This window comes from Pangasianodon hypophthalmus, chromosome 5 (genome assembly GCF_027358585.1).
Source record: "Pangasianodon hypophthalmus isolate fPanHyp1 chromosome 5, fPanHyp1.pri, whole genome shotgun sequence".
NCBI classification, from domain to species: Eukaryota; Metazoa; Chordata; class Actinopteri; order Siluriformes; family Pangasiidae; genus Pangasianodon; species Pangasianodon hypophthalmus.
In genome coordinates this window covers 19074730-19089078 of record NC_069714.1, presented here as the reverse complement: position 1 = coordinate 19089078, position 14349 = coordinate 19074730, and the positions used below count along the sequence as shown (strand labels likewise).

The window sequence follows — 14349 nt, the reverse complement described above, 5'->3', positions numbered from 1 at the left end:
TCCCAGTACATAGCAGGTTAAGCCTTTTTACTGAAGCAATGAGGATTCACCAGTGAGAAAGGCCATGTGTAATGGGTTTTAAGTTCAGTCTGCTCTTGTCAAGAAAAAGGAAAAATCAATCCTGGCATTTCAACATGAAAAGGGCAGCTGTTCCTTTAAAAAAAAAAGAAAAAGTCGGTTAAAATGCTTCTATTTGAAGCTCAATCTTGATTAACTGTAAAAACAAATGAGCATTTACTTAATGATAGGTCAAGGCAGTTGCTTGGCAACAGGTTAGTCAAACAGTATGAGGGAAAGTGAGAGTGAGAGAGAGAGAGAGAGAGAGAGAGAGAGAAAAAGAGAGAGAGAGAGAGAGAGGGTTTGAAGTGCTGTCCAATCAGGGCTATTAATATATGATTACTGGTTACGGAGCTGAAACACTCTGTGCTTAAAACATGACTAGAAGTAAAATAAACAGTAACGCCAACATGGATGCAGATATGTAAACACCTCTGCTAGTCTCACCGGCACATTATTTGAATGGAAAATGCAAATATGAGTAGAAATAAGATTTATGGCTGTTCTTCTCCACTCTGTCAAAAATCTGACACTGACCACGCACACTGTGGAATGCTAAAGTCATATGGTGTTTCTATGACGACTTCGATTATTCCTTGTGCTCTGTAGGCGTTGAGAAATCCAATCTCACTTCAGCACTCACTCTGTCGTACAAGAAGGTGTGAGAATCATAGTGAGGGGGGACACGGCAATTCTTATGAGTACATACACACTGAGTTGCCAGTTTATTAGGTACACCTACCTCATATCTATTCTCATTGGTCATTTTTTTTCCAGGTATATCTACCATACAGGTGCATTTTCTAGGTGTAGCCAATCTGTTGCTATGAAAGGAATAACGCATGACTGGGTGTTCTGTTTCAGGAAAATAATCAGTGGGGTGGGGTGATGTTCCCAGGTGGAGTTTGGGGCATGCTGTTATTGGTAAGAGTTTTACTCCTTTTATACCTCAAAAAAGGCAAAAAAATATATATTTATTAAAAAAATGACAGGCTTTATCTTTTTTATAGTTACGTTACATGTTGTGGAACATGAGCAACACAAGTTAGTTCTTGTCGCTTACATTATAGCCGCTATAAGCAATTGTTCCTACACCAGCCTCTGTCTTTTTTCCTCTCTTGAAGTTAATGAGAAAAAAAAAATGCAACTTGACGCCTTACTGAGAAACTACAAAGCCTTCTGTGCTGAAGACATTCTCAGAAAGAGAAAGCTTTAACGCTGAATGTTACAGCTTTAACGCTGACTGTTACAAAGCACTCATACTGGAGACTCCTTGCAAAGGTGCTAAATAAACATCTCTCCACAGAATGCTATCATTTCATATCAACAGTCATGTTTTTTAGTCCACTTATATGAAGCATCTGCTATGCAAGTCCCTGTGAAAGTTTTTAGTATAGAACCGATAACATTAGAGCAAGTGCATGAATATAAATTTTTGGAGCTGGAACAACTTTCCATGTTGTTATATAAAATTAAAACAACATTAACATCCTTGAATCAGAGTATTCAGCTCCACTGTGGTAAAAGCACACCATTTATCAATGCCAGTATTGATAGCACCTGTACAGTAGCTGCACCTAACTTGGTACAATAAACTTGGTGTTATTGTATTTTGACGTATACAAAATGGCTGAATTATGGAGGCAGTGAACATGTAGTTACGTGCAGCAATTTAGCTGTTTCACAATCACCTCAGCGAAGAACAAGTGAAGACTTGTGCTGAGTGAATTAAGAGCTCATACTGAAGATTATAAGGATAGCTCTTAAGACCTCCAATTTCCTGCCGAGTGAAATTTTAAGACGTAATTTTCCTAAAAATTACATTCAAAAGCAGTCCTGTTTTCTCACAATTAAGAAACTGTTCTATGCATTTTAAAAAATCTCTTTATTTGACAGTATTTATCTGAAAAAGTAGCTAAAGCACAGAGGCAGAATGGAAGAGTGCTACGGACGGAGAGAGAATTCACCATAGACAGAGAATGCAGCAGGCAGGATAATGAAGAACTGTATGCCCTGTTTGCCTAATCAACTGTCTCTGGCCTCAATGTGTCCATCACTTTGCCTCGGTTACTGTTATAAAAAGAGGAAATGCAGTAGAAAGCAATTTGGCAACTTACCACACAAACATCCAGCAGACAAAGAAATAATTACATGGAAATTATGTCCAAGCCTGATGCCTTAACTGTTTTCAATACAGCCATATACGCTGTTTGAGAAGTATGAGCAAGTCAGACCTAAGAGTACTTTTCAGTATGCTGGTTTTAAAGTCCAGTCAGGCAGCGTGCAAGGTAGTAACACTGCTGACATTTCAGCAGCATCTGCAGGGACAGCAGCTGTTTCAGTTGCAAAAACAGCAAACGTGATATGCACAGCGCTGTTTAATTCTCTAATCCGACTGATCAGAAGATGATTAGTTTTCTATAACAGCACAGCTCTGAGAGTAGTGCTAGCTGTAATTCAAATCACAGGTTTATATTCATCTGCTTATTTGTTTCAGTTACAGTTAATTCACAGGGATGTTGATGGTGGATGCTTTACAGAATCTAAAACTGGTAACAAATTAAAAAGCGCTGTTATTTAACAAAGAAAAACGAAAAAACGCTGATATGTTGAAGCTTTCTGAAAAGAGACATTTATATAATATTTATGGAAGGAGTCTCCGTAGGATTTTGTATTTCTCAATAAAAAATGATAAGTGTTTTTTGTGTTTTTTTTTGTCTTAACTTCAAGAGAGAAAAGAGGCTGATGAGTGGATGACTGTTTACAGCTGCTAGAACATAAGTGATAACAGGAACTAACTTTTTTCATGGATGCTACACAACATTAAACATAACAGCAAGTGGATAAGTTCTTTAACAAATGAATGAAAAAATTGTAATTGTTGACAAATTGTTTTAGTGTAAGAGGATTAAAACACCTCAGGATGTACTGCTATAGGAAAATAAGCAACTTCAGAATGGTAACAGTAATTAGACCGCATCACACCACACTGCTGTTGATTATTTTTCCATAGCAGCACACCCCCAAGTGTTTTATGATTTGGGAAGAGCAATATACACGTGACGGGGAAGGGGAACACAAAGAATTGCATTTTGCAACATAACTAAAAGATATCAAGAGAAACAACACAATGTCCCACTGCTTCATTACTGTGAAGGCAAAGCAAAGTCATCAGAGTGTAAACCTTGTCTTGTTTTCCTAGCACTCCTAGAGAGAGTTAAACAAGCAGCTGTGAGGTTTAATACACTTTTCTCTCTTCCTACTGAGCCATACACAGTCAGTGTAGTTTGTCTTAACAAAAAATACATATAAAAACATTTGGATTACAGTACAGCAAATCAGCTTCAGTTTAAAAAAAAAAAAAACATGCTGGTAGTGACTCAGCTGGCTACATTTCTATTTACACAGGTTCAAAAAAAATGCTGTGACGAGTCTTACATGCTCTCACAGAAGCGGGTCAGAGTGCTCGGTTTCTCTTGATTGCGTCTCTGTCGAAACCAGCGCTGGATTGTCCTCACGTCCCAGTCCAGCTGCTTTGATAAGCCCTCTAACCTCTTCTCATCAGGATGCTGAGAGACAAAACAATACACGTCAGACACTGAGCAGCACAACAGAACCATTCAGAACAATGCTGTGTACTAGCCTCAACCGGCTGGGCTTAGTTTTGATTAAACCTCATAACCTGACACATTAACAATGACACAGTCTGTATGCGTGTGTATATATATGTATATGCGTGTGTGTGTGATATATATATATATATATATATATACACATACACACACACACACACAGTACTGTGCAAAAGTCTTAGGCACCCTATTTTTTTTTAGTACAAACTTTCTTAGAGATTTTTATTTTATGACTTCTACATTATTGATTGAGTACAAAAACTTTTTAGATTTCCAAACATTAGTTTTCCAGCACAAAATTAAATGTTACTGAAAAATGGTTGTATGTCAGTAAAGAAAGCAGCATATTACATAAGAGACACTTTTCAGCCAAAAAAACATAATGAAGGCTGCTGGGTTTTGCTGCAAAAATAAGAAGCAAGTGTGACAGTCAAAGTCTCCAGAAGAACTGAGGCTGCTTCTGCAAGATGCTCAGTAACACTTACAGCTCATTTCCTTATAAAACTGCACAAACTTTATCTGAGACTACTATTTTTAGCGAAGGATCATCACACCAAGTATTGACTTCATGTTCACTAAATGTTTCATTTATTACTGTTTACTGCTCTTTATAGTATTTTTTTAAATGTAGAAACATTTAATTTCATTATTTTTGAAGGCATCTTTGCTCTACAGCATTTCTTTGCATGTGCCTAAGACTTTTGCACAGTACTGTATATATATGTGTGTGTGTGTATGTGTGTGTGTGTAATATATATATATATATATATATATATATATATATATATATATATATATATATATATACACATATACACACACACACACACACACCACATACACACACACATACACACACACGCACACACACAAAACAAAGCCAATGTTAGCAATGGACTAATTAACTAAGGCACAACTTATTATGAAGTCCATAATATTGTTTTAAATGATGCATTTTCATTTTAAAAGTACAGTAAATATCACACAGGTATCTGAGTGGGTGTCTGCAGGTATCTATAAATTTAATACTTATAAAAACCCAAACTGTTTTAGTGTCACCTGAAATGTAATTTAAACATTTGACCAAATCTGCTGTAGCGATGTACCAACACCAAACACACTAAATACAATACAAATGCAGAAAAACCTAAGAAAATTGTCTGCTTGTGTTTATTGTACAGCAAGAAAAAAAAAATCACACCATCTCCTGCAGAAGTCACACCATCAAGGTGTGTTTTTAAAAAAAGGTTCACAGCAGAGTATGCAGTAGGCTTCTGAGTCACTGACACACTCTGTTCTCCTGCCATTTTTGGTGAATTTCCCCATACTGACATGTCTCGGTGTTTGTTAACTTGACAGCTGGTGGCAAATGCTGGTCTTATGCGAATGACCCCATGAGAGTGCAGAATTGCAAAGCATCAGACATCCTGCTATTTAGGATTGGTCTGAGGAGTTTACTGGAGCCAGTCGATGTTGACATTTCACTGAGTCATAATTACATAACACTGACATAAATCTCAATTTTAACATTGCTCATCATCAGAATTAAGGCTTTGTGTGGCAAAATGACACAAGAAAAGCTGTCACATGGTTGCTTGCTATAATAAACTCAGGATAACAACCTAAAAATCCTCAAATTTAATTCAACTTTAACACATTTAATACTTATTAAGGCCTTGAATTTATAAAACATTATTCGGACATACACTATATGGTCAAAAGTATCTGGACACCTGACCATCACACCTATATGAGCTTGTTGGACATCGCATTCCAGAACCATGGGCATTAATCTGGAGTTGCCCCCCTTTGCCAGTATAACAGTCTCCACTCTTCTGGGCAGGCTTTCTACAAGATTTTGGAGTGTGTCTGTGGGAATTTGTGTCCATTCAGGGAAAAGAGCATTTGTGAGGTTAGGCACTGATGTTCGAAGAGAAGGCCTGGCTAGCAATCAATGTTCCAATTCATCCCAAAGGTGTTTAGTGAGGCTGAGGTCAGGGCTCTGGGCAGGTCACTAGAGTTCCTCTATACAAACCTCAACAAACAATGTCTTTATGGACCTCACTTTATACACAAGGGCATTGTCATGCTGGAACAGGAACAGGAAATGGCCTTCCCTAAACTGTTGCCACAAAGCGTACAATTGTCTAAAATGCTGACACAACGCATACAATAGTCTAAAATGTCTTTGTATGCTGTAGCATTAACATTAACATTACATTAACATTAGATGGAACTAAGGGACCTGAACCCTGAAAAACAGCCGCAGATCATCATCCCTCCTCCTGCAAACTTTACAGCTGGCACCATGCGTTCTGGTAGGTAGTGTTCTCCTGGCATCCTCCAAACTCAGATTCATCCATCAGACTGCCAGTTAATGAAGTGCGTTTCATCACTCCAGAGAACATGTTTCCACTGCTTCAGAGTCCAGTGGCAATGTGCTTTCCACCACTCCAGCTGACGCTTGGCATTACACATAGTGATCTTAGGCTTTTGTGCAGCTGCTCGGCCATGGAAACCCATTTCATGAAGCTCCTGATGCACAGTTCTTGTGCTGATATTGCTTCCTGAGGCAGTTTGGAACTTTGTAGTGAGCGATGCAACAGAGGATAGGCGTTATTTACGTGACACACGCTTCAGCACTCAGAGTACTCAAGTGTTTTGTACTCTTTCCACCCCTGCACATTACAGTACAAGTCTAGACTGCCATTACACCCCGTTCATATATTCAATTAGCAAATAGCTAATCTGTTAGAATGAGCAGCCCTGAGGCTGTTCTACATTTCCTCTGCTCCTACAGTGACGAGCTGTCTGATTGTCTGATCTCTGCTAATGCTGGCCAAGTCTATGCTCATTAAGCTGAACATTTGTCAAGAAACCTTTTTTCATTGGTATGCCAAAAATAGTGCTCAGACATCAGCAGAAGCTGGCACTGATAGACCTGGGCATGTCACGCTCACTCCCTTCTACCTTCACTCTGGATTTGTGGAAGGATAATACTCACTACTGACCTAATCAAATGCAGGAACGGTAAATGGAGATGCTTATAAGATCATAAGAATAAAAACGCTAAAGTGATTTATCAAAGTTCACGCGTGTTTCTTCCTCCATCAACAGTCAAGGCTCCGAGTGAATGTGTATTGTGTGCAGCCAAAATGGGGCATAAAACAGTGAACATTAACCTGGCCTCAATTTCCAGACAAAACAGTCACCTAGAAATAGACACTCGGCTGAGGTAGTGAGTCGCTGCACTGGAATCAGCCCTCGTCTTACAAATTCATACTCAGGCCTATATTTTTATACTAAGTCATTCTGCAGAATTTTTTTTGGCTGATATCAAGTTTTCATTCATCTCATAGTAAGATTACCTGAGTACAAACTGGGGATATCATCTACATCTTATGTATGCATCACTCATCAGGTTTTTATTTACAGTGTGTAGTGTGTGTCTGATACAAGGTTACTTTCCCTCAAACTTGTACTCTATAACTACATACTTTTCCTATCCGTTTCACTGTAGTTAGTGAATAATTCAGTGAAGTGGGTGTTTAAGGGGTTAATCTTGTGCTCAACAACACACTAGTAGCATTGTTTTTAAAGAGATAACAAGTTCAGAACGATGGGGAAGGATGGATCGAAGATTAACAAACCCTAGCACTTTTTTCACTAGTCAAACAGATGTTTATTTATAGCACCAAAAGACTTGCATTTTAACAAGAGTTAGCTCAAAGCAATCCCTGAAAAAGAATAATAAAATCCATTATGCAACAGTTCGGTGATCAGCTGGTCCTTTGAGACTTTGAACCCTGGATTGGAGTATAAAAAAGCTACAGAAAGAATTATGTCAACATGGGACTTCTTAATAAACCCCACACGAATGTGAAGTCATTCCTTTTAATAAAGAATGTCTTGTTTGTACTTAAACAATGGGCCTCATTTATCAAGCAGAATATAAACAAATTTATTCGTATATCATTTCTGCAGGTATTTATGAAAAATTAATGAAAAAGTCTGTATCCTAAATTTACATATAAGAAGACTCTGTAACGAAGTTTCACTGATAGGCTTGAAATCATATAATAAGCATGAGTTATTACAAATGTGTATATGGATTACACTGTCAGGATTAAATAGCTTATTTATTTCAACTGCACACACAAAGTTTTGTGGAACTTTCAGATTAATGACTTGAAAGAAAGCGATCCAAAAGAAATCCATAAATGAACACAAATGAACACATAGATGAAATAAGACCCACCGTTCAATTAGGACAAATGAAATGGCCCCCTATTAAAGAAAGCAGGGTTTGTCTGCAATGGCTGAGCTGCATTACTGGAAGATTTAGTGAACATGGCGCACTCAGGAGGTGCTGTTTTGCCGTTTACTCTTCATTTAGATATTTTCAGCTCTGTGAGTGTTGCCTTTTATGGAGTTTTGTGGGCATCACTGAACGTAAATCAGCTGTGCTTGGTAATTTATGGTCGATTACCCAGCAAATGCGCTTGGTAATTTATGATTGATTGAAATTCATCAACATATGCATGTGACTACGAAGAAAATCAGCGATACAGAAACTTTTGTAACTCTGCTGGGAATTATTACACACACAATTGATATATGAGGCACAATGTATTGTTATATGCTTCATAACGAATAACTACATACTAACATGGATGATTAAGGGGATAACTTTTGTTGCCTTTTTCAAGAGACAGAAGGACGACCCTAAAATGCAATGACACTGGCTATGGTGAAAGAGAAACTCTGCGTACCATGGTGATAGCAGTGAAGACCTTCTCCAAAATGGCATTTGCTTGAGCCTTCCGAGGTCCATTCGCTTGGATTTTCAGTCCCAGAGCACATGGTCTCGCAATGAACCTGACAACAAAAAGACAATATTGTTATGCTTTTGGGGAGCTTTTTTAAAGCATTTTTATTACATAGCAACAGACGTCTGGTCATTTCGGAGGAAGATCTGTGTTAGTATTGTTCCTGGTGTGAAATTCTTTATTTACAAACAGCAGGAATTGCCCCAATATTAAACTCAACATTACTGCAAACTACCTGCAGTGAATTTAAAGGCCCCGCTATCTTTGCAAGGAGGATGACATTTTTCCATTCACAGTGAGGGAATATCTGGTCCTACTTACGTCTCACAAATACAATGGAAAAAATTTTCCTCCTTGTAAAGAGAAAGAACGTAACCAAGTATGGCAGTATGAAGCACTTCAGAAACCAGACATTGAGGAAGTAGCTGCTAACAATCTCACAAACCATTCAATACAGAAGTATATGCTATAAATCATACTTATATGTCTACACAGACTCATAAAATTAATTCAGAAAAGTATTTTAAACAGTTTGAGTGAAAAAAAAAAAAAAAAGCACACAATGCAGAACACAAACATACTGTAATGTGGACATGTGCCATTAAAGATCTTTTTATACTTGCGCTACGATTAATCTGTGTTTGGAAATCAGTGGGTGGTGTTATTTATAATGCCGCACAACTGCACAGTGTATGAGTCTGCACTGGGAATACACACGCGTCTGTTTCGTCACTCCAACTTACCCGTTCAGGAAAAAATGTGAGGATATTTGAGCTGCAGGTGGCCACATGTGAGATCAGAGAAAATTTGAGAGAGAAGAGTGGGAGGGATGGATAAGAATAACAGAACCTACCCACACCTAGTACTTTTTCCACAGTCGTGTATTTGGACTATAAAAGACTTTTAACAAGTTGAATCAAACCCTGAGAAATAAGCCAGTGGTTCTTAGAGTGGAGCCCAGGGAAGGGGGTCTATGAAGCACAGCCAGGTCGTCCGTGATTTTTTGTTTTTATTTTGTCACAGTGGAGCCCTATTTATTATTCAGCTCTTATAATTATTAACCTGTTCAACTGGTCACTTGAATTGAATGGCTTTAACTTAGGAATAAGGAGGTCTATAAATAATGTTAAATTATCTGCCTAATGTGCATTGCTGGTAAAGAGTTCAGGAATAAAAAGGTTTTTTTTTCTAATAAATAGACAGAATATTATTAAATATCATTGTTTGATATCATTTAAATAATGAACTCAATGTCTGAATAGTGAGTTATGTTATAAAATATATCTATACCGAAGGGGGTTAATGGAGTTTATTTTACAGTTTAAGAGGTTCCTTTTTTAAAAAAAAAAAAAGAAAAAGAAAAAAGAAAAAAAAGTATAAGAACCCCTGACTTAAGCAGAAGTTCCCTGATCAACTGGTCCTTTGAGACCTTGAAGCCTGAGCTGCAGTATAAAAAAGTCTACAGAAAGAATTACATCAACTTGGGACTTCTTCTCCCTCAATTAATGTAAGTTCATTCATTTCACAAGAAAGTCCTGTTTTGTAGGTAAGCAAAATCTGGATTGTGATATTAGTGCTCTGCTTAAATAGAGAGATCTGAGACTCAGCGAATGGGGGGCGGCCAAACGATGATGCCTCGAACAAAGCATGACCATAAAGTATGTGTCTGTACCAAGAACTCAATGAGTGAGAAATTTCATTGCACAGTGAAAACTGATGTATGGACAAATGCATGAGAGATATACTGATACTCATCTAATACTTTTTCCCTACAAGCTAATTTTGCTACTATCCAAATAAAAGTATGTGGATAAGGAACTCCCAGTGTGTATCTTTCATGCTGACGGTGAAGGATGCATAAGGTTATTCATGTCAGAGCATGGAGACTTTATAGCAAATGATCGATCAGAGAGAATACAGAATGTGATACATCACATCGCATACCTGTCCCATAGAACACCTATTATTTATACACAAAGATATTCATTGCTATTTGATGATGTCAGTGCAAGGTCTACTGCTTTATGAACCAGTATCGAAAATAAATATCTTCATTTGTGCACGCCCTTTAGTTGTAGATAAAGTATAGCTTTAATCAGCCGCTCAGAGGCGACTTTGATGCTCTGCTACAGAGTAAACACAGATATGGTAAAAGAAATATTGCTGGAAGGCTTAAGGCTCCTCGTCCTGTAGACAAAAAAAACCGACTAATAACGCTGACAACGCTGAAGGTTGGTAGAAAAAGAAAAACACAACAAAGCACAGAAAGCAGTACATACTAATTTCACTAAGACCAGCTAAATGAAGCTGTAAAAAACGGTACATTTCCTTGTCACTGGGGCAGTCCCATTAAGGGCAGTGGTTCTTAAAGTAGGGTCCGGGAACCCTCAGCCTGGGGGTCTGTTATTATTTAGTTACAGTGGTGTAGGCCTAAATAACCACCTATCATTATCAAATTGATATAGTTAGTACCGGTTACTTGAATGGAATGGGTTTGGGACTCTTGAGGACTAGTGGTTAGGCCACGTGCTCTCATCGCCATGGCCCGGGTTCGATTCCCGGCCAGGGAACCGACCCCAGCTACTGGGACTGCACACTACAGCGCACTCCCAGTGCCTGTCCCAAGCCTGGATAAAATTTTTTGGGAGTGTTGTGTCAGGAAGGGCATCCGGCATAAAATCTGTGCCAAATCAAATATCTAGACCAATGATCTGCTGTAGTGACCCCTAACGGGAGCAGCCGAAAGAAGAACAACAACAATCTGAATGGAGTAGCTTTCATCCAAGCCTCAATAACTCAAAATCAAGTCAAGCTATAAATAATGTCAACTTGAATCTAATGTGTCCTGTTAGTGGAAAGTTCTACGGCTTGAATAAATAGCCAGAATATTACTGTACACATTTGAATAATGAGCCTAATCTTTGTATAGTTGGAGAGGGTACGGGTTTGTGGTATTAATTTTACAGTTATTGGGTCCCTGGGTGCAAAAAGTTGGAGAAAGCCTGTTCAAGGGGACATCTTTTGTACCTTTCTGTGTAGATCTTTTCCCTGGAAGGATGCATGTAGTGCACCTTTAATTAGATTTCAGAGTAAAGCTTTAAAGATACATCTTTAAAAGTATAAAAAAAAAATACATCCCTAAGATACAAGAGATGCACCTTGATGGTACCAGGATAGCAACCTGGAAGGTAGAGTCTGGTAGGTTTATTTGTGAGAGTGCACACATTAAATGTGTAGAGAATTTCCTCTCATACAGAGATAACTGCTCTTTCTCAGACACCTTGTGAAGATGTGAGATAACAGGCCAGGTCTTATCTCACTGCTGTCATTGTCTGCATGTGCCACTGTGTCTTCTAATACAGAGGAACCTGTCCCATTCTGCTCACTGCTCTCACACACACACACACACACACACACACACACTGCTCACTACTCTGAAACACTGGGCGGCCAGGAGACCTTCAGTCTAACATCTTGGCAGTATTCTGCTGAGGATGTTGTGCTCGTACCTCTCAAACACGAGTCGGATGATGAAGATGAAGAAGGCCAGTGGACACGCCACATACAGATCCTCCGCCTGGGGGAACGTGGACTCCTCAGTGTTTTTTAAGTCGGCCCAGGTCACATTATGAGGCAGCCAAAACCTCTCGTTCCAAAACCACACCAGAAACCCAGCCATGACCCCTTGATCACCTATCTTGGTCCTTTTTTCCCCCCTTCTTCTTCTTCTTCTTGTGCACTGAAGTGGAATGGATGGTCACAGCTCTCTCTTCACTGATGTGTGCAGGTCAGGACGATGAAGCAGGCTTGGGTTTTGTTCCACAGTAAAGTCAAGTCGAAATCCAAATTGCTTCCTGCTGCACTTTTAGGGCACTATGTAGAGCGTACAAGCCATTATTGTGTACACAGGAGAGTGCGCCTATGTAGGAGGTGCGGAGCTATTTAGGCTACAGCCTAGTCTGCGGTTCACTTAGCCATCGCTGATTGGTGGATTCTTGTGTCACTCTCTCTCTCTCTCTCTCTCTCTCTCTCTCTCTCTCTCTCTCTCTGTGTTCCTTTTTATTGGCATGACCACGGCTATATAGTATAAACCAAGACGCCATATATTAATAAGAAGAACAACAGAAATGACAATACCTAATATCATAGACTTTATTGGGATAATGATAGAGCTGCTCTTAAGAACAAACGCATGTCCATAATGAGCCACGTGTATTTAGTACCTAGTAAATGGCATCACCTGCTGGACCTCCTGGGCACAGTGCACTTGACAGATGCACATGTCAGACACGACCCTTTACCACCTATACACTGATCAAATCAAGCATCCATGCATGCTTTCCTATCTTGCATGCTTTTTTTTTCGGTTTGTTTGTTTGTTTGTTTGTTTTTGTAATGATCATTATTTTATTATTTGACTATTTACCAGTGGTCACTAATGAAACTCAGTCTTAGCAAACTCTTCATGAGATTAATCAGGTATGCTAGAGCAGAGATCAGATAAGAAATAAGAATAGTTTAAAATAATAATAATAATAATAATAATAATAATAATAATAATAATTCTAGCACTGGGAGAAGCTGTGTTAACAGACCTTGCACTTTCCAACGTTGGCTATTTATCGCCCTCTGCTGGCCCAAGCAAGGTTTTTATGATGTCTTATTTAAGCTGACCAGACTCTACATACTGTATATTTGCCAACATGTATGATTAATGATGTATATCCAGGCTATGGATTCAACCCAAACCCTCATTGAACCATCGTGCGGTTGAAAAAGTCAAGACAGAAAGGGAACTGAGCTGGGGGAATGTTTAGAGGAGGACAGGCGGGCAAGTGTGCTGGAAAGAGCAAATGCTTCCTCCTGTTGCTCCCGTCTTATCTTAATGCATCTTTAATTAGTTGACAGGGTTTACCTGGGCAAGGCCAGGACAGCAGATATCTGTCAGATATCCACTGTTCACACCAGCAGATCTGTCACATGTTTTGGTTTGGCTTTTGTATTAAGCCTGATAAGCATTTGGCATCCATTTTTAATACACTGTCCACACTCCTTAATATTAAGCTGAAGACTTGTCTACTGTTAGCAGTCCTTTTTCAGACTGTCTACAGATCCTGCTTCCTGTAAACCGTACGAGTTTGACTCTATCCATGTTGGTGTGCTCTTTGCTAGGTGAAGATGTCTTTTAGTCTGGAAATTTTCCACCCCCCTCTTCCACTCCTCCTCAGTCTCGAGAAAATTAAATTCACCCTTAGAGGATCCACCGAGCGCTTTTATAAAAGATAGAAGCCATTACTGTGATATTCTCAGGATCTGTTCACCCTCCCATCAAATTAAGTGTATATTACAAGGTGAAAATTAAAGAAGAATATGAGGGGCAGAAAGAAAAGTGGCAGGAATTAAGTGTGTTTATCTACAGCAATAATGCAATCTGAACCTGTTACCTATAGACTTCACAACTATCTATGTGAAGTACATGCTTACTTCACCAATAAAACACCACAAAAAAAAAAAACCAAAAAACAAGGTGAACAAAGAAAATGTGTGGGGTTTTATTATCCTGAACTTCAATCCTTAAATGTAGGTTATTCACTAATGATAGGTGTGTAAGTGGCATAAGTGAGGTGAGATCGTGTTTAATATGGAAAAACCATGTGAGCTTCAGCTGAAGGTTGCATTACTTTCAGCAGAACCCCTATGCAATACTGATATCTTTCATGACCTTTACAAAATGTCAAAGCTACTTTCTAGATTATTAATTAATGGGCCATTTTTCCAATGTACTCATACTGCACTTTTATTATCCTATGCCATTTTGAAACTGACACACA

At 38.7% G+C, this 14349-nt stretch overlaps 1 protein-coding gene across 2 annotated transcripts in view; it reads right to left on the bottom strand.

Moving 5' to 3' along the window:
- The window catches only part of cers6 (ceramide synthase 6), a 37250-nt gene extending 24846 nt beyond the window's left edge, over nucleotides 1-12404 (bottom strand). Inside the window, exons 1-3 of one of the 2 annotated variants that reach the window (XM_026912964.3) lie at nucleotides 12028-12404; nucleotides 8462-8567; nucleotides 3496-3626 (exon numbers count right to left, since the gene is read on the bottom strand). In XM_026912964.3, coding sequence (XP_026768765.1) covers nucleotides 3496-3626; nucleotides 8462-8567; nucleotides 12028-12197 — 407 coding nt within the window. In that variant the 5' untranslated portion in view covers nucleotides 12198-12404. The remainder of the gene's footprint in view (nucleotides 1-3495; nucleotides 3627-8461; nucleotides 8568-12027) is intronic. The other variant, XM_026912965.3, reaches the window with a different exon arrangement.
- Between the last annotated feature and the right edge of the window lie 1945 nt (nucleotides 12405-14349).